This window comes from Schistocerca serialis, chromosome 7 (assembly GCF_023864345.2).
Source record: "Schistocerca serialis cubense isolate TAMUIC-IGC-003099 chromosome 7, iqSchSeri2.2, whole genome shotgun sequence".
NCBI lineage: Eukaryota > Metazoa > Arthropoda > Insecta > Orthoptera > Acrididae > Schistocerca > Schistocerca serialis.
The window spans coordinates 604,898,334-604,919,935 of NC_064644.1; the positions used below are offsets into that span (position 1 = coordinate 604,898,334).

At 43.3% G+C, this 21,602-nt stretch overlaps 1 protein-coding gene across 1 annotated transcript in view; it reads left to right on the forward strand.

The window, feature by feature from the left end:
* The window catches only part of LOC126412131 (fibrillin-2-like), a 675,186-nt gene that overhangs the window by 158,822 nt on the left and 494,762 nt on the right, over positions 1-21,602 (forward strand). The window contains exon 3 of the mRNA XM_050081574.1: positions 20,302-20,403. Coding sequence (XP_049937531.1) covers positions 20,302-20,403 — 102 coding nt within the window. The remainder of the gene's footprint in view (positions 1-20,301; positions 20,404-21,602) is intronic.

Consider the following 21,602-nt stretch of genomic DNA (forward strand, 5'->3'; position numbering starts at 1 on the left):
ATGCCCTGTGGATGCAATATTTCTGCTTTTCAAGTGCTGCCGCCGCTACAGATACGCCTGACTTAGCGTGGACGACATCTTTGATATGCCGGGCCACGTCCTCTGTGCAGACGCCGTGATGGCTCCTTATCCTCTGTCTCCCAGCGGCACCACCATCGTCTTCTGGAGGGGAGGAAGGAGGTTGGGTGGACAGTGACCACCCAAGATTGTCATCTCTTGCCAGTGGAGGGGGATGGGATTGGGGGGGGGGGGGAAGGGATGCTACATCTGTGGTTATGCACCTCCAAGACAGCAGCCAGTCAAACATCTAATCCTGTGGGTGGGCAAGAGCCTAGCACGATTCTCTGCAGCCAGCTTACAAGTCCATCACCAACCAGTGCTTGCCTGGCGTGGTAGTAAATATCCCAGGCAGCAACCAAACAGGCTGCATTGTTGTCCACAGAATGGTGAGCAGCCCCCACAACAAGCGCCCGGCTCTCTGACAGCAGTGTGTGCATCCACGATCATGGCACTGCTATCACGGGCACTATTTCATCTCCACGTGCCACATGCCCACAAGTAGGTCGCACCGCATCCCTGCTCCACGAGCAAGTTTATATCAGTGCATAATCATGAGCCGGCCGGGATGGTCGAGTGGTTCTAGGCGCTACAATCTGGAACCGCGCGACCGCTACGGTTGCAGGTTCGAATCCTGCCTCGGGCATGGATGTGTGTGATGTCCTTAGGTTAGTTAGGTTTAAGTATTCTAAGTTCTAGGGGACTGATGACCTTAGAAGTTAAGTCCCATAGTGCTCAGAGCCATTTGAACCATAATCATGGAATGGCAGTTCTCATCGAGCTCTCCATGATCTCTACTGCTACTGCAGTCCATCTATCATACTCTCTCCTGGAACCTCCAGCGGCCTTGAAACTTGGTTTATAAAATCTCTGCCTGATTGTCATGTAGTCTACACGAAACCGTCTTCAGTAAACAGGACCCTTTCATGCATACGACCTTCTTCCTTACTTCCGGATGTTCAACCGCATTGTTGTTTCCATTTTATGCACAATATATCGATCATCGTCCCAGTCTCAATCTTCTTGTGCTGCTCGTTGTGTTGCCACGTGTAAAACAACTCGCCCAAATATCAGAAAGTACACCGTTAACAAGTCACACCTTTCTTCATTGATTCTTAAACTAAATGTTTGCAATGTTTAGATTGTATGCTTTATGCAAAATTCTACCAGCCGGCTTCATCTTTCCTTTATTTCTCTCAGTCGATGTTCTCTTATTGTTTTTCCTTCTCTTCCTTTTCTTTACTATCGACTTCCAGTCACCTAACATCATTAAATTTTCTTCTCCCTTAAGATACGGAACAATTCGTCTTACCTCATCACACAGATTTTAAATCTCTTTATTATCTGTCGTTCTAGTGGGCCTATATATCTGTATTACTAAGGTGGATCGTGGTTTTGTGTCTGTCTCGTCTATGATTATCCGTCCATTATGTTGTCCATAATAGTTTAGCTGCGTTCCTGTTTTCCTGTTCGTTATTAGGTATCTTCCGGAATTACTCCTATTACAGTTCGATAATACGTTACAGTCACTCCGTACTTCCTGTAACCCAATTCCAACAATTTTCACTAAATCTGACGTCTATTTCCGAAATCTATGACATGCTTACACGGTTATGGGTTCCAACATTCCAGACCGAGCGAGGTGGCGCAATGGTTAGCAAACTGGATTCGCATTCGGGAGGACGACGGTTCAATCCCGCGTACCACCCTGATTTAGGTTTTCCGTGATTTCCCAAAATCGCTCCAGGCAAATGCCGGGATGGTTCCTTTCAAAGGGCACGGCCGACTTCCTTCCCCATCCTTCCCTAATCCGATGAGACCGATGACCTCGCTGTCTGGTCTCCTCCCCCAAAACAATCCAACCCAACCACCAACATTCCATGCTCAGGAACATACAACGTAGCTTACGGCTGCCATACGTCATCATCATTAAGCTAAACAGTAGAGCTGCATGTCCTCGCTAAATGGAAGGCCTGTAGTTTCCCTCTATTTTCAGCCGTTCGCAATATTATCGCAGCAAGTCCATGTTAGTTAATACAGTATTACAAGTCCACATCAGTTAATGATCCATACGGCTGCCCATGTAACTACTGAAAAGGCTGCTGCCCTTATAGGAACTACTTGCTAGTCTGTTTCTCCACAGATTCGAACACCTCCTCCAATAACGTTTCATCTAGGGTTCGACTATCTATATCGTCGACGCACACAAGCCGCCCCACCGCGATAAGGTCCATGGTACGCACGATATGAGCATTAAATACCAGCAGTTAAATTCTTCGTTGAAGACTGATTTAAAGCATCCAAACACTGGACGAATACCTGAAAATACCAAATACTCAGATTTTCTTCTGTACAAGATGGAGATAAATGGATATTTCATGAACTTTCACGATACGAAATTCCGCACTTTCCTTCTGACACAGGGACATCTTGCATACGAATGGAAAATATCAACGATGCTCTATTGTTACAAATTGTCAAATATAATTACCACCGGGACGCTATTCGATTAGTGAGGATTGAAACTGAAAATAGTAAAACACACTGAACTTTGTATTCAGTAAAGCCTAAGCCTTCAGAAAATAAATGTCAAAATATTTGGCTAAATTTAATAGTTGAAAGACGGAAAAAGCTAGATTACGTACTTGTTAGTATGAGTGCCACTAAAAAACAATTTAAATCTCTAAACATCACTGAAGTCCGAGAACCTCTGAAATTTCATGCGATTAAATACGTAATTCAAATCTTCTGCGACAGTTTATTGCAATTCGGTTGCAAAACCGTCCTGATTATATCCCCTCTTTACCCTAGATCTCTTTCGCCGGAAACTCTCTTTAATGTTTAAAAGGAAGCACGGATTAGTTCAGTCTACCAAAAAGAAATCAGAAATGACTCTTTACATAACCTGCATTTAACTGCTGCAAAATCCTAGAACATGTAGAATTTTGATCTCACCGCAGTGACCTACTTTGAATAAAATTATTTTTCCATAACAAGCATTGTGGATTCCGAAACCTTTAATCGTGCGAAATTAAATTTGTGCTGTTACCGCATGATAGCATAAAAATCGCGGCTCGAAGCAACCGGATGAATTTTGTTCCCCAGCTTTCGAAGACCTTTCGAGGCACTACAATATCGATCGCTACAAACGAATATACATTTATACAAAATATTTCTTTGTGTTAACTGTTTGACTGAGCATGTATTAACAACCGGGATGCACAGCGTTCTCAGAGATAGAGAGTTTTTAACAGACAAAGAGGTAACAATGGAAGTACATCATGAAAGTGCGGCAGGGCTGCCGCTGTTGGCGTAACACGGTAACACTACTTCTGACTTTTCATAAATTGCGCCGTCATTCATGTTGCAATATTATTAGAATAGTTAGCTCCTATACGTGCAATTCATGACATAATGTCAGCGTTGTGCACAGATTGGCGTCCAAATAATATTTCTATGACCAAAGAACAATCAGTTGCACCTACAGTTATGTAACACAAATAACTGCGACCTGAAAAGATCTAACAGGGTCAGTCGTGGGTATAGTATGTGCTACGCTTCGAGCAAAGCAGTTGCTACGAGGCTTGAGTTCATCTATGAATTCTTGTACATGCTGTAGAACACAGTTGAAATATGTCAGGTTTACACATCGTAACACTGACAGAGGATACCGAAAGAACACATAATACAGTGTGAACTGAAACAAATTTATTTACTGCTATGGGAGCGTAATAAAAGACTGAGTAGCTTGAGCTGGCAGTCAAAGAAATATATCGTATCTTGCGAAGACTTACAGGATTTCAAAAGCTGGTTGTCATTATGCTAAGATTAGACTAGATTAGAGTAATTACAGTCCACGCAGAAGCATGCAATTAATACCTCTTCTCACACAGAATTCTTAAACGTGACGGGATGAACTTTTAACACAAGAATATTGTAGAACGAATAGTAATTTCTATCACGCACTTCATAGTCTTGTATACTCGAGATGGAGCTTTAAATCTAAGAACAAGCCGATTCAGTATATTCCATTGAAAGAATCCTCCGTCTTCCTTCTATGAGGTGCCGCAGCGCTGTACGAAGCGTCACTCGCAGTAGCTGCTGGAATCCACAAACGCATACCGATGTGCGACGCGCGAGACTAATTATGCGATATTTTGCTCCACTGGTCAATAAGGAAACGTGTTCGGTGGGCACTAGCACTGCCAAACTTTTTTTTCCCTTTGTTCTATCCCTCCTCTACTCCAAGGAGTATAGCGTGCTGTTTGACATCCGGGCCATTTTAGAGTCACAGTTCTCTACAGCAAATTTCTCAGCAGGCTGGGAATGGAGCGGAGGGAATCCTAATTGGGAATAATTAGGAGAGGATTTCCACCTTCGGTATTCGCTCGGTAACTAACTTAAATCTCCCTCCGGAACCAGGGTAGTGGAACTATTTTCATTTGTTTCAGTGACAAGTTTGTCCTTTGTCCCAGACAAAAATTAAAATTTAGAATTTTAGTGTGCCTGTATATTTGTTTTCGGGTGAGAATGTTAGTGTATTACGTATTGTGTGTATTTTTATTGATGGCTAAACTTACACAAAAATCTTAATTATTGTCATCAATTTCATTTTGACTCAAGAGATAGCTTTATAGTTGTCCACACTACAACACCAAATCATAACTGTCCCGTAGAAATCTAATTCCGTACAGAAAGATTGCGAGATCCAGCAACTGACATGAGAAGCGTACACAGTTAACAGGCAATACATCGCACCCCAATTGCCTCTTGTAGCTCCAGATCATCCATTCAAAGAAAAACACATGATAACAGTTAGGAGCCAACAGTTCGAAAGTGATTCGAAAACACAACACTTCAAGCTTCTACGGAAACAAATGTAGTTCTGTTGGCTTCACGACCTGTAACATACACAAAAAAGAAGAAAAACGGAGAACGACTGAACCCCACGCTCTCGAACAGGAACCCCCTTGCGAATTGATGTAAGTTTTCCTTTTTGGCAGAATAACTTTCTCGCCGGTCGATGTGGCCGAGCGGTTCTAGGCGCTTCAGTCTGGCACCGTGCGACCGCTACGGTCGCAGGTTCGAATCCTGCCTCGGCCTTGGATGTGTGTGATTTCCATAGGTTAGTTAGGTTTAAGTAGTTCTAAGTTCTAGGGGACTGATGACCTCAGATGTTAAGTCCCATAGTGCTCAGAGCCATTTGAAACATTAACTTTGTCGATCACATTGAATCATTAAGTCTCAAATTGAGAAATGTGAAAAATATTCACAAATCACCTCCGCTTTAGAGAGTCCAAGATTTACCTCTTACACCTTGGGTGGTGTCTGGTCGATCCATCGAATTCATGAACTGCCAACAACTTCCGAAATATTTTAAACAATCAGACCTTCCAGCCTACAGAGCAGAAATCAGGCATTCTCGCTCATCGACCACTACTGCTATTAATACCACTACTACCTCCTACCAGGACTTCCTGCACAACGTTGGCAACAGTACTGGACAGTACCTGACGACACGGAAAAGTCTCTGACACTTTAGCGAGCCTAGCAAAGTCGAATCACAACAGGTAACTCGCATTGAAAATCCCCTCTACAGTTCACTTTAGGAAGATTATGGAAATCAAAGGCAACAACGCCAGGCCTCAAAGCGAACACCTGTAATTGATGGGGTTTGGCGGAAAATTCGACGCACGCCGGATCTTGGCTCGTTGTCAGCCAAGATTATGATGACCAGGCATGGCCGTCTTTCCAACAACTATAGAAGGAACGTAATATTTCTGACCGTACACTCACTCCTTTAGGCTAGGAAATGATATGGTACAGAATTCTACAAAACAGTTTTGAGATCCATATTAATCTAGACTAGATGAACTTGTAAGCCAGCATCTCAAAATTAAATAAATACACAATGATGATGTTTAGTGTAGCTCATATGATCCTTCCAAAGTTTTGTGGCACAAAAGAACTTTCATCATAAACACTGTATTGAGAAATATCCTCATTAAATCAGTGTGATACGTTCCTCCTAATATTCTTCAGGACATGTGTACACAGTATGACGAATCTTCCTTTGATGCAGAGTGCTTGTAGGTTTAAATTTATTTCTGAAGTTGGACAACAGAACAAGTTCCTCCTGTGACGACAAGTAAGACGTCTGCAAATACTTACTGAAAACGGATACCACTTTCCGACAAAGATTCTAGCCCGTTGGGATATCATTCTAACGAGTCGAGAGATATTTGACTGGGCTGTATTCTGAGCACCTACTGTACATACACTCATTAATAGCCCAATTAGGAATATGTGTCAGCGTGTGGCATCTCCTTTCACGCTGATGAAGGTGGCGGCACGCCATGGAATGGGCATGGACTTGATGAGTCGCCAAAAGTGTTGGGGAAGCCTCTGGACCCCCGACCATTCAATCAACGCCGGTAATTGACGAGACTGGTCGAAGCTACATTCAAGGGAACCACATCACGCTCGATGGCGTTATACATGTGCTCAACAGGACTGGTGCAACGCCACATAGAGAACAAGATCTTACAACTCTCTCAGAAGTAAAGGGTCACTTGCTTCTGGGGAACAAATAACGCCGCTATGCTGACGGTTAAAAGGGTTGTTTATTGGAAGTGCTTTATGCCTTTAACTAGTTTTGGGAGTTATGAGTCCCACGATAGGTTATCCTTATCAGAGAACCAGCGGACATTTATTGCAATTGCTGCTGTAATTCGTGTTTCTCCAAAGCAATGCCCACCGGAACCACTATGTAGGAAGTAAATTAATTCTTACTTTAATTATGACCAACCATGAGTTTTGATAAAAGTAAACACGAAACATTCACTAAAATAATTGTGGAAATTCATAATGGCGACAACATTTTGCCAAAAAACTACTGTAAAATGGAACTGATAAGGCAAAGAAATTATTAAACTGGAGGTCATCGCAAAACACCGAAACAAAAAAGAACTTTGCAGCAGTTTACTTACTAAAGTTTTGCTGATTTCTGTAAGAGGTAAATACTTTTAGCTGGTCACATATGTGTGTGTATATATATATATCACAGTCAACATAGCGCATACTGCAGTTTTGTGGTAGGTAAGAGGTTTGTGCCTGTACTAACGTGTGATGTATTTGATCTTAAATATGTTCTATGTATTTAAAAATTTTTAGTTTCCCGTTCTTGCTATTTGGGAGTGATAGATTTCGACAAGAGCCAGGTGTCAGCTACTATCATCATCTATTAATTCCCACATTTCCCTTCTTGACGAGTGACGTATATATATTACGTCAAACGATTTGTTGGTCTTTCCTAGATACATAATTTACAGTTCTGTTAGAGTCATTGCTAGGTACCTGATGTTTGAATTTTGATGTATGCTTCTGTATCCAACGGCGGCTATTCTCACTACGTACCCTACTTCGACAGCGTGTTTTCCTCATATTCTGAAGTGTATCTTTATTGTGGTTTCGTTACTGCTGGTCTATATGCTCTCTGTAATATGCCGTCAGAGTTTATGTTTAGTTTATTTGGTTGTTAAGTTTTAGTGGTGATTGATGTGTTGATATTTCTGTTTCTTCTTTTGGGCATCGATATTGAGGAGAAGTAGGTAGCCCTTCTTCTTGAATACGGTAACATGTACATTTCAAAAGAATTGTTTTTTTCTAGTATGATATAAGGGCATCAATTGGCTGTGAAATTACGTTTAATATCTTCTATATTCTTACTAAACCACCGATTTTCGGCATCAATATTTATCTATAGCAGTGGTCCCTACCGCCCACTAGCGGGCGTTCTAGCTTTAACCATGGACGGTAGTCGGTAGGAGTTTTAAAAGTGCCTGCATTAGGTTTCCGTAAAATATTGACGTAAACTGTTTGCCAAGCAATTATTATTATGTTTCAGCTTGTTGTATCCCTTCTTTATACGTTTTGTAAAGTAAAGTTACTTTCCTATTTTAAAAATCATCATTATTGTAAACCGGTCGACAATTAGAAGATTTTGCTATTAACGGAGGTACGAAAGTGGGCTGTGGGTAGAAAAGTTTGATTAAACCTGGTCTATAGAATGCTTAAATATGCAATCAAATCCCACATATTGCTATAGTCATGTATTTGTTCGACGTTTTTAACTGAATTTTCATAACTGCGTATTTGCCACACATGATAAAAATTTTGTTGATATTTGTTTTTACTGTGACAATATTATGAAACCGTTATGATGATACGATGCCTTCTTAAAGGCAATCTGACCACTCTCTATTTAAAACTTATGCAAAACATGCAATAAATGAGTACAGAATAGAGTAAAGGTTTTAGAATAAATGGAGAACGAATACAGATGCTTAGGTCTGCAGATGACATACCTGTGACAGCGCCAGATAAATCAAATCTGCAAAGAATCTTAGAAATTATGGCTACAGTAGCGAAGGATTAGTACAAAATAGAATTTGCTCAAAAACGATAGATTATTTGTGATCTCCAAGGAATCAGAAGAAGTAAATAGTCAGAGTAGAAGAAATAAGATAAAATAAACAGGATCACAAAAATATATAGGAAATAAGATAACTGGAGCCGGAATAAGCAAAAAAGGCATAAAACAAAGAATTAGAGATGGAAAACCAATGTTTATGAGTAAAAGAAAAATGTTTTGTTCGAAGAACATTAATATTTAAGTGAGGGGAAAAGATGGTAAAGAGCTTTATTTGGAGCGTTGCACATCATTGCTGTGAAATATGGACAACATGCAAAAATGAAATTAAATCTCTTGACGCACTTAGGATATGGTGCTGGAGAGCCTCGCTAAAGATGGATAGATAAAACCAACGACCAGGAAGTACTGCAACAACCATTACAACGAGCTTCGCCTTGTTGTTGCCAAGGTTCTTTCGACTACGTGACACAACTTATGCTGAGAAGCCCACACACATCCTCCATACAGTCCCGATCTCTCCCCTTGCGATTTCAATATTTTCGGAGCTCTGAAGAAAGACATTCGTGGGCGTCGATTTTGTTCGGATGAAAAGGTGCACGCCTGGATACAATCATGGTTCCGTAGGCAACCGCAAACACTTTTCGATGAAGGCATTGACAGTATTGTCTCAGAGTGGTGTAAATATATTAGCAGTTATGGTGATTACATTTGAGATATAAATAGTTTACTTATTTTTTTCCATCGTCTCATTTTCATTTGACTGCCCGTTATACATTCTTGTTACTATAAATTCTCCATCCAAACTAAAGGGAAGTGAAGCTCTATTAACGTAACACGTCGTACGATATATTTCAAACACTGTTACGTTGTCGCGTGCCAGATACACTGTTTTAATCTTACACAAAAGACTGGCGCTTTCAATTTGAAGTAAATAGTAGACAAAATAATAGTCAGTTCTTCACAGCAAGCCGAAAACGGCCGTTAGAACAATGGTGTCCTCTATTACTACTCTGCCTAAAGAGTTAATTAAATGGTGAAAAGCTCGTCTGTAGCACCACATCTCAAATGCTTCGATTCTCTTCTGTTCCGGTTTTCCCACAGTCCACGTTTCACTGACATACAATACTGTGCTCCAAACAAACCTTCTCAGAAATTAAGGCTGATATTTGATATTAGTAGACTTCTCTTGGCCAGGAATGCCTTTTTGCCAGTGCTGCTCTGCTTTTTATGTCCTCCTTGCTCTGTCCGTCGCTGCCTAGGTATAAGAATTCCTTAAGTTCATCTAGTTCGTGACCATCAATTCTAGTGTCAGGTTTCTCGCGCTCCTCATTTCTGCTACTTCTAATTACTTTCGTCTTTCTTCAGTTTACTCTCAATCCACATTTTGTACTCATTTAGAGTGTTGATTCCATTCACCAGATCCTGTAATTCTTCTTCACATTCGCTCAGGATAGCAATGTCATCAGCGGATCATATCATTGACATCCTTTCACCTTGAATTTTTATTCCACTCCTGAATCTTTCTTTTATTTCCATCATTGACTCTTCGAAGTACAGAGTGAACAGTAGGGGCGAAAGACCACACCCTTTTTAATCCGACTACTTTGTTCTTGGTCGTCCACTCTTATTATTCCCTCTTGGCTCTTGCACATGTTGTATGTTACCCGTCTCTTTCTATAGCTTACCCCCGTTTTTCTCAGAATTTGGAATATCTTGCACCATTTTACATTGTCCAACGACTTTTCCAGGTCGACAAATCCTATGAAAGTATCTTGATTCTCCTGTAGTCTTTCTTCCATTATCAACCGCAACGTCAGAATTGCCTCACTGATTCCTTTACCTTACCTAAAACCAAACTGATCATCATCTAACACCGCCTCAATTTTCTTTTCCATTCTTCTGTTATTATTCTTGTCAGTAACGTGGATGCATGACCTGTTAAGCTGATTATGCGATAATTCTCGCACTTGTCAGCTCTTGCCGTCTTCGGAATTGTGTGGATGATGCTTTTCCGAAAGTCAGATGGTATGTCGCCAGACTCACATATTCTACACACCAACGTGAATAGTCGTTTTGTTGCCACTTCCCCAAATGATTTTAGAAATTCTGATGGAATGTTATCTATCCCTTCTGCCTTATTTGATCTTAAGTCCTCCAAAGCTCTTTTAAATTCTGATTATAATACCGGATCCCCTATCTCTTCTAAATCGACTCCTGTTTCTTCTTCTATCAGGCAAATATTCCCCCTCATAGAGGCTTTCAATGTATTCTTTCCACATATCCACTCTCCCCTCTGCATTTAACAGTGCAATTCCAGTTTCACTCTTAATGTTACCACCCTTGCTTTTAATTTCACCAAAAGTCGTTTTGACTTTCCTATATCCTGAGTCAGTCCTTTCGACAGTCATTTCTTCACATTTTCCATGCAGCCATTTCCCAATAGCTTCCTTGCATTTCCTATTTATTTCATTCTTCAGCGACTTGTATTTCTGTATTCTTGAATTTCCCTGAACATTTTTGTACTTCCTTCTTTCACCGATCAACTAAACTATTTCTTCTGTTACTCATAATTTCTTCGCAGTTACCTTCTTTGGACCTATGTTTTTCATTCCAACTTCTGTGATTGACATTTTGGGATTTCCATTTCTCTTCAACTGTACTGCCTACAGAGCTATTTATCATTGCTGCATCTACAGCCTTCAAGAACTTCAAGCATGTCTCGTCATTCCTTAGTACCTCCGTATCTCACTTCTTTGCATATTGATTCTTCCTGACTAATCAATTAAACTTCAACCTATTCTTCATCGCCACTACATTGTGATATGAGTCTGTATCTGCTTCTGGGTAAGCCTTACAATCCAGTATCTGATTTCGGAAGCTCTGTCTGACCATAATGTAATCTAATTGGAATCTTCCCGTATCACCCGGTCTTTTCAAGTGTACCTCCTCCTCTTGTGAGTCTTGAACAGAATATTCGCTATTAGTAGCTGAAATTTATTATGGAACTCAAGTAGTCTTTCTCCTCTCTCATTCCTTGTCCCAAGGCTATATTCTCCGGTAGCCATTTCTTCTACTCCTTCCCCTACAACTGCATTCCAGTCCCCCATGACTATTAATTTTCATCTCCCTTTCGTACTGTATTAGCTTTTCATCTTCAGCTTGTGACGTCGGTATGTACACCTGTACTATTGTTGTCGTAGTTGGTTCATTGTCGATTCTGATAAGAACAACCCTATTACTGAACCATCCTATTCATAACGAATCCTACTACCGTTATATAATTTTTTGCTGCTGTTGATATATACTCATCCGACCAGAAATCCTTGTCTTCTTTCTATTTCACTTCGCTGATTCCTACTATATCTTGATTGAGCCTTTGAATCTCCGTTTTCTGTTTTTCTAGCTTCCCTACCACGTTCAAACTGCCGACATTCCACGCCCCGACTCGTAGACTCGCAGAATGTTATCCTTTGGTTGATTATTCAGTCTTTTTCTTATGGGTACCTCCCCCTTGGCAGCCCCTTCCGGAGATCCGAATGGGGCATTATTCCGGAATCTTTTGCCAGAGGAGAGATCATCATGACACTTTTTCATTTACAGGCCACATGTCCTGCATCTTTAATGCAGTGGTGTCTGTTGCCTTCTGCATCTGCATCCTCATGCCGTTGATCATTGGTGATTCTTCTGTCTTTAGAGGCACTTTTCCACTCCAAGGGCAGGAGAGTACATTGTACCTCTGACCGCTCAGCTGCCCTCATTGACAAGGCCTTTGACAGACTGAGGGTGACTTCTTACGCCGGAAATCTTTGGCCGGCGCTGCAGATTATTTACCAAAATTTTAGCACTGGCGGGGTTCGAACCTGGGATCGAGAATGTTTTGATTATTAATGAAAGACGCTACTCCTAGACCACAAGTGCAACCCACCCTGCAACTGCTGTAAAATCAAATGTTATGAAGCACTTTTGTGCAGTCCATTGTCAGCGAAGTATTGGTCTCAGATACGGAAACCTGCGGCAACAGTGAACAGTGAATCTGTGCATTGTGTTTGAGACGTGGGACTTAGGGAAAGCAGGAAAAGTGTGGACGGGGCCTAATCAGTTACCGTTGGTTGCACAGAAAACACATACACTTTATTTTCAAAAAACAAACTCTCAACAATCATTTTTAAAGATTCTACTACACTGGTGGCTGAAAGCCTTATTAGAAGAACTGCAAGTTATAGTCGACGGAAGGCTACAAGCAACGTCACAAACAATCAGCGGCTGAAGGCTTGACTAAGAAGATTCAAAATTATTCGTCGGCTGAAGGCCAGAAGCAATTTCAAAAATACACAACGGCTAAAGGCCTGAATTACCAATAAGGTGGACAATTACACGTTATAAATACCAAAAACCCCTTTAAGAATCTTAATAACTGTAACAAGTTATAGTGAAGGCTGAAGGCCTCACTAAAAAGGACTGAAAATTATTTGTCGGCTGAAGGACACAAGCAATGTCACAAACAGTTAATGGTTGACGGCCTGATTAAGAAAGGATTAAAAATTATCGGGGGCTGAAGGCCACAAGCAATTTTCAGAATACTCAACAGCTGAACACCTGAATCATAAGTAAGGAAGGCAGTTGCATGTTAAAATACTAAAACCTTTCTTTAAACCAATCTTAACGAACTGTAACAGTCTATAGTGACGCCTGCAGGCCTTATTAAGAGAAAATTGAAAATAATTTGTCGGTTAAAGGCCACAAGCAGTATCACAAACAATTAACGGCACAAGGCTGGAATTACAAGTGGGGAAGGCAATAACATGTTAACACATTAGCGTAAATTTTAAACAATTATGACATCTTGCCCAAATAAGACGGAGTGCCAGAATGAGATTTTCACTCTGCAGCGGAGTGTGCGCTGATACGAAACTTCCTGGCAGATTAAAACTGTGTGCCGGACCGAGACTCGAACTCGGGACCTTTTGGAAGGTAGGAGGCGAGATACTGGCAGAAGTAAAGGTGTGAGGGCGGGGCGAGAGTCGTGCTTGGGTAGCTCAGTTGGTAGAGCACTTACCCGCGAAAGGCAATGGTTCCGAGTTCGACTCTCGGTCCGGCACACGGTTTTAATCTGTCAGGAAGTTTCTTTAAGACGGAGTGATCCACAGACAGTGCTCCCTGGACCGACCTGAGGAAGGCGACTACAGCTATGTAAGCGGTCAGACAGGCAGCCAAGAGTTGTAATCACGTAACAGGATGGCAACTCACACTAACGTCCGATCACCGGTACAACGGCCGGTACACCGGCAAAGGCGAAGAGACGGACAGCACCACGTCTTCAGAAACACACCCAAGGTCGAAGGAAACACTAGAACCAAGGCAGACCTCCCAAAAACATATGCACAGTACAATTCAAGAGGCTGTCGAACTACAAGCTGTGTCCGACAGCATCAACAGGACGAGGAACGCTACACTGCCGGAAAAGTACGCTAACCTCCAGGACAGGTAACTGGGGCGTTAGCGGCCTCAAGGCAGAGAATACCGCTGGAGAATAATACTAAAACCAAGCTAACATCAAGGAGTAGAAGGTGGCTAATAGCTTCTGCCAGCCTGACAGACTCCACTTGTTGCAGTTGGTCTCACTGACCCTGGGAGCAGCAACACGCAAACAACAGCGCGGTCTCAAACAGTGGAGGTTTCAGTACTGGACACGGCTCAGTCAACTTCAGACGTCCTGGATTCACTCGTCGGCTACAGCCCTTCAGTCCGACAGTGCCTGCACGCCGCCAGCAGTACCGGCCTGCCCTCATGCTGCGGACCTCGCTGCTCCGTCCGAAGCCGAACTGTCTGCACCAGTACTCAGGCAGCATTTCAGTAACTGGACATTAAAACCACACAAGATACACAGAGATCCGCAAAGAAAATCCCACAATGTCTCAAACAATATTAAAACCAGTAACTGCGAATCAACACTGAAGAATTATATGTCGGCACAAACACAGAGACTCCAGATGCGGTCGGACAACCAAATGCACGTCGTTCGCTGCGGCGACCGACCGAACGACCAACCAACGGTCGTCCCCACTCAAGTCAGACACGGAAAAGATCCCAGTATCAATCGTGGACTGACATCTTAGACTTATAGCGATGAGGGCACTTCGACGGGCGGACACACACACCACACACACACACACACACACACACACACACACACACACACACACACACACAGGTGAAAGTTACACTACTAGAATATGACGGTCCATTCAACTAAAACTCGCTGAGTCCGGTCCTTGACGTGGTCGTGCACTCTCGCGACCACATCGTTCCGTCGACAATGCATGTGTGTCGCCAGTGGTCGAGCGAGTACTGGCTGTCCGGCCCTCACTGCTGCTCCGTCCCAACTCATCTTGCTCGAAACACGACCACCCGGAAATACTAGAGGTCTCTCCAAAGATGGTACCACAGTACTGGCTATCGATAACCACTGCTGCTGCCACTCGTGGACATACAATACAAGCAACTCAGTGGCACCATTAACACAAGAAGGAATCGAGACGCCACTACCGCTATCATACGACGTCAAGTTATGAACGGCAAGAACGCGAGCCACACACGACTGAGTGTTGCTAGCTGAACTACCTTTTTACAGGCAATTGGTATCGATCTAGACCATATACAACAGTCTCCACACGATCAGTTGTTCAGTTGGCGCCATGTTTCATTCACCAACGAGTACAGGACTTGTGTGACGCCTGGTGATTCTCGTACAAGAAGCGACCACATACTAACGAGTAGTGTGTTGGTCATGTAGTACCACGGGTTAAGGAAGCATGTGAATCCGTTATATTTTAGGCCAGTATTATGTACCGGCATCAGATGCCTTGCATCTCTGAGGGAAAGGTGTCATCAATTTGAAGGTTGGTTTGAACACCACAGTGCTTTACTGGGCATAGTCCCACTAAAGGTGCCACACCCCTGCGCTCCTATGACCTTTGAACTGACTTACCTAACGGTTACAGGAGGAATTACAATTTAACGCGAGCTGTGTACACATTTGTAACTCGTGATTTTTCACATTAAAATACATCGTCAAAGGTCAAAGTAGCAATAAGCAACAAATGAAATTCCGAAGACTGACTGAGGGTCGAGCACGAGACTTTTGGATCCGTAGTCTGGCACTGCACCACTGAGTCAGCGAGACACCTCTGATCTCTACTGATGGTAATTTGCGGGCTACCTAGTATCGGAACAGGATCCTATAGCCTCTTCTCAAGCAGAAGAGTAAACATTTGGAAATGGGTACGTCTTTCGAGACGATTACGCACGGAGGCACCGCGCCGTCCTCATGAATGCCTTCCTCCGGGAAGTGGGACTCAACTGGAAAGAACTAACCACGAATTTTGGTGTGCCTTACATCTGCAATATCCGTCTATTTGACGATCTCGTAGCTTCACCCACCCAGTTAGTATGGTCGCGGCGAAACAAGTTTCATGACTGCCATACACTGTACCTACTTCAGCGGCTCCTCAGGGCGCAAGCATCCCAATACTTCGACACACATTGTCTCACTTATCTAGTAACCATTAGACAAAGACATTCGCAAACTTCTTCTCTGTTGCTGCTATCCACCCTGGAACAAGCTACTCTGGATTCAGCGCCGTCCGCTGTGGCCGAGCGGTTCTAGGCGCTTCAGTCCGGAACCGCGCGACTGCTACGGTCGCAGGTTCGAATCCTGCCTCGGGCATGTATGTGTGTGATGTCCTTAGGTTAGTTAGGTTTAAGTAGTTCTAAGTTCTAGGGAGCTGATGACCTCAGATGTTAAGTCTCATAGTGCTTAGAGCCATCTGAACCATTTGAACTAAGTGCAAAATTCAATGCCCAGTTGTATTTAAGAAAAAGCTGAACCACTTCCTTCTGTTAACCTCGTAACACTGCCCCTCAACAAAAAAAAAAGGGTCAGTTTTTCTTCTGTCAAGTAGGACAGAAATGCTCGCATCTTCTCCCAGTTATGCTTCTTTCTCTCTTCGTTTGTGAGTCACTGAAGCCAGTTTCTTTTCACAGATCTTTATTACTTCCGTTGTACAATGATCCTTTCCCGTCAGTAGCTGCGGGGTCAGGGTGGCTGAATTCAAACTGGAAAGGCCTGGGTTCGTTTTCCCTCCAGGTCAGTGATTTTCTCCTCTGGGGGACTGGGCGTCGCGTTGTCCTCATCATCAGATGTTCAGGTGTGTGTGAAATCTTATGGAACTTAACTGCTAAGGTCAGCAGTCCCTAAGCTTGCACACTACTTAAATTAAATTATCCTAAAGACAAACACACACACCCATGCTCCAGGGAGGACTCGAACCTCCGCCGGGACCAGGCACACAGTCGATGACTGCAGCGCCTCAGACCGCTCGGCTAATCCCGCGCGGCTCCTCATCATCACCTACGAGCAAGTCGCCGACAAGGTGTCACATGGAAAGACTTGAACCCGTCAGCGGGCCGCCACACGACAGAGAGAGGCACCACGTTTCTATTTCTCTCCTTCTTCCGTAGCTTCTCCATGAACATTTCTGTTAGCGCTCATAGTTTACTTCTAGAGTCTTATTGTTCCACGAGTATACTTGATAAACGGAAGCAAGATCTTTTTTCTGCTTTCTTTCTGTCATACTGATTTTTAATGTTGAACTCTAAATTAGACATAACTTACGACATGGTTGTCGAAATAAAAGTAACGTTAAGTAATGTAGAATGCCTGGTTAGATGCAAGAGAGGACCTGATGACTTTAATATGCCGGATAAATAAATCAATAAACAAAAATAAAATAAAAAATATTAATGGCGGAGGGTACATCGTACTACTCCACTCGCGTACTGAGCGAGGAGAAAGTGACTCTCTATATGCCTTTGCAGACACCCTAATCTCTCTTGTCTCTTGCTAACTATCCCTAAGCGAGAAGTACGTTGGTGGCAGCATAATGATCGGACAATCATCTTCGAATACAGATTTTCTATTTCTACACAACAGGATTTTGCGCCAACTACGTCGTCTTTCTTCCCAGGATTCCCATTTAAGTTCCCCGACCATTTCTATTACACTTTCGTAAGATGTACACAGACCTGTTACGATCATGGCAGCGAGCACCTGAATACCTCGATATCTGCTCTCACGCCTTCTTGATAAAGACTCCAAACACTGGAGTAATATTCTACAACTGGTCGCACTAGTGTCTTGTATGCGATTTTCTTTACAGATGAGCTGCAGTTTTCCATAACCCTTCGAACATATCGTCTCATTTCATGTAGCTTCATCGTCCTTTCTTTTCCGTAACATACATACTGCCCTGTACGGGATCCACTTTTTCAGAATTTGTCGAATTTTATTTCATTATTTAACTTCGTGTTCGGGTGTGCTTTCTGACACTGTTGTCAAAAGTAAGCTACGGGAAGGGATTCGTTTACGCCATCTGTCTGCAAAGGCTGGAAACTGTGTTCTGTGCATTATCTTATTCTAACAGTTTCCGAATTGTATCTCTGAGCTGTAAGTTGGGGACCAGCCCAGCATCTGCCTCAATGGGCGTGGGAAACGGCCTGAAAACATACTCAGATTCTATCGATGTCTAGCCCACCTCACCGTCTCACAAGCTATCTTGCTGTGTGTGTTCCGCTATAAAAGCAGCTTATTTCAGAATGGTTCTTAATATTACCCCAAATATTTATACGAAGTGATGTGTGTGTGTGGTATCACAGATCGATACCACCGTCACAGTCCGCACTGGGAACGCACCCTCCGCCAGACACTGACAGCAGCCGCAAGGGGACCAGCGGCTCGAGTGATGCGCGTCCGCCGGGTCACACCTTCAGCGGCCCGGACTACGACACAGGGCCCAGTCTCAGTCGCAGTCTTCAGCCTCACTCAGCCTCGACAGTTCGCCGGTGCATTAGAAGCGGGAGCCTCACACTACACGAAGCTCTTTCGCTTATTGTAAAAGCTAGACTTCTTTGCTGATTGCTCTTTTGTAAAGTTTCTTCTTAACGCTTGGAAAAATCTACAAGTCAAGTAAAATTTCTGTTTACTGTATTTATGCGTTCGCTAATCATCTCTGTTCCTATCTGCTCTATAACTACAGCAACTGCACCACTCGGTAGCCCACATCTCCTTGCCATTGTGTAATAGATTTGGCAGTCACATACTATACAGCTGCTTCTCTTTGTTACAGGTTTTGTCTTACATGCTTCGACATTTATAGAGAGCTGTCATTCATAGCAGCAAGTATACATTTCGTCTCATTCTTTATGATCGTCAAACGATGATACGATCTTGTGCACAATAGCATTGACAGCGAAAAGCCTTATAGTGCTGCTGATCCCATGTGACGAATAGTTTACGCAGAGGGCGTTTCACAATTCATGTTACACACTCCTAGAAGTTGTAGAGGGGACTTCGTAAATCAAGTTTTACACAGGGACCCACGTGTGGAAATGGTTCGTTTCCATTTCCTTTTTACAGGAAAAATAAGATGTACAAATTTCACTCCTATTTACTGTGATATTACAGCAGCTGCTCGATATGACGATCACCAAGTTCTATGCACACAGTGTATCTGTGCAGTAAGTTGGCCAACATGCGTGGTGCACGGTTAATCGCTTCTGCCGCAGCCATGATCCGTGCAACGAAATCTTCTTTCAACTGGACAGGCGTCCCATAAACAAGACTTTTCATGTGGCCCACAGGAAAACGTCCAAACATATTAAATCTGGGAATCTTGGCGGCCAAGCATGTGGTCCAACTCGGCCGATCCACCTGTCCCTGTAGACAGATGGTTTCGTCCGCGAGCTGCAAAATGTATTGCTGCGCTATCACGCTGGAACCACAATTTGTGACGAATGCCCAATGGAACATCTTCCAAAAGTTCTACCAGTAGATGTTGCAGGAATATCAAGTACTCGACACCCGTTAGGTGAGGAGTTAGGATATACAGCACGTCCATCGCAGATATACGCCGAGACATTGATACCGAAGGTGTGCTGAAATATCCGTGTACACGTGGCTTTAGGGTTTCCTCGATCCCAGATGTGACTATTTCGAGCGTTCGAGACACTCTCCCTGTTGAAATGCGCTTCATCGACGAACAAAATTCGCCTCGAAAACTGATAAAAATCCACACAATGGTGTAAAATCCAAGCACAGAAACTGACACACGGTAGAAAAGCCGCCGGGAGCACGGTGTGTTCTTCCTGAGGGTGATTTGGGTGGAGTTGTTGGTGCAAAACACGCCAGACAGACGAGTGAGACACATGAAACTCGCGTACTCGTCGATAGGTTCTCTTCAACTCTACGAAGCATTTCCTCTTCCAATACGATAGTTCTTGGAGCACCACAGTTTGCTCTATCACCTGCGAATTTCCCACTTACCCTCAGCCGTTGTTCTACTACGCAAAACGTGGGATTACATGGAGTCACACTATTTGGAAAGGACTCGCGGTACAGACTTTGGGCTTCTCGTCCTACGGCGAGCTTTACCGTAAATTAACAACGTATCGGTTTACTCACGCATCCTGTTTCTACAGTACTTGCCATTGTAATGTCAACTGCCGCATCACCAGGAAACGTGAAAGCAAAGCCGAAAGAAATAGAAGACATCACGTGACTTGGTGTCATAGTACCATTCCTGAATATGGGTAGCCTTCCACAATAGGGGAACTGCGTGAGGAACATCTAGCGCGCGAGTGAGTAGCTCTCGTTTTTCTTGTAGCATATAAACGAGTGGGGTTCGTATGCAGACTCGATGTACAGCCTCCAGCAGTGTGTAGTGCAGCCTGGCGCCTGGCGCGGTGTGTTGCAGCGGTGTGCACGCGGCCCTGCTCGTCGGGCCGCTGCATCAAGCCCAACATCTGCCTGTGCGACGGCGGCACCGTCGCCTCCAGCTGCCCGGCCCCCGCCGGCGGCGCCGCCCCCGGCGCCGGCTCCCAGCACCACTACCAGCCGCAGCCGCAGCCGCCGCCGCCGCCAGGTCAGTACTGCACTCCGCAAGTCTCCCATATCACTGTTGCAACGACTAGGTACCCTCTTACAACGCGTGCATGTTTAGCTTCAAAGTTGATCATTGTGTTCTAGCAGCAAGTCGCACTACAGTGAGTAACATTACTAGAAAATTGAATTTAATACTAATTAACATAGCAGTCTTCAGACATCATACTGTGTGGAGTACAGCACTGCTCATTTATTCATTCATTCACGAATTGTTTTACGTAATCCCATCCATCAAGAAGAGCCTTGGAGGATATGAAGCGAGTCATACTACACGTTAATAATCAGAAACAGCCACTCCAACTACTCCTGTCAAAGTTAATGATAAGTATCGGAATTACTTTAGTTTCGTTGAAGAAACCGTTGCACTTACATTCTACTTCATGGTTGGCATTTATGTAGTTTTACACAGGCCACTATTAGTTGCCCATACGCAATTAATAACATAAAATAACACGAATGAAAATATTCCATCACAGAAGCCAACATGGGCCCGAAAACGACCCTTTTGCGAGTTAACGGCGAATGTTTACGCGCAGCCACCGACTTCAGTCCAGCATTCGATGTGGTCTCGTCAACCGATCTCACGTGTAGAGATTTCATAAAAATGACCACACTAATGGCTACGAAAATTACAGTACCATAAATGCGGCGTGCAAAAAAACTCAAATAGGCAAGAAGTCTACTACGTTCTTGGATATGCACACGATGAGCAATGCAGTGCAACCACACAAAGTAAGTAGTAGCAACGCTACCTGTACTCTGTAAACAAGGAAAGATTATGAAACGCGTTTCTCATTCAGAACTCACATTTGCATGTTGTGTGTTTACAAGAAATACCACAACAGCAACTGCAGTAAAAATCACAAAAACAAAGTAGGATAAAATATTGCACATAAAAGTGCACTAAAATGTATTTAACACAGTACAATTACACTGAAGCGCCAAAGAAACTAGTATAGGCATGTGTATTGAAATACAGAGATATGTAAACAGGTAGAATACGGCGCTGCGGTCGGCAACGCCTATATAAGACAACAGCGTCTGGCGCAGTTGTTAGATCGGTTACTGCTGCGACAATGGCACGTTATCAAGTAAGTTTAAACGTTGTGTTAT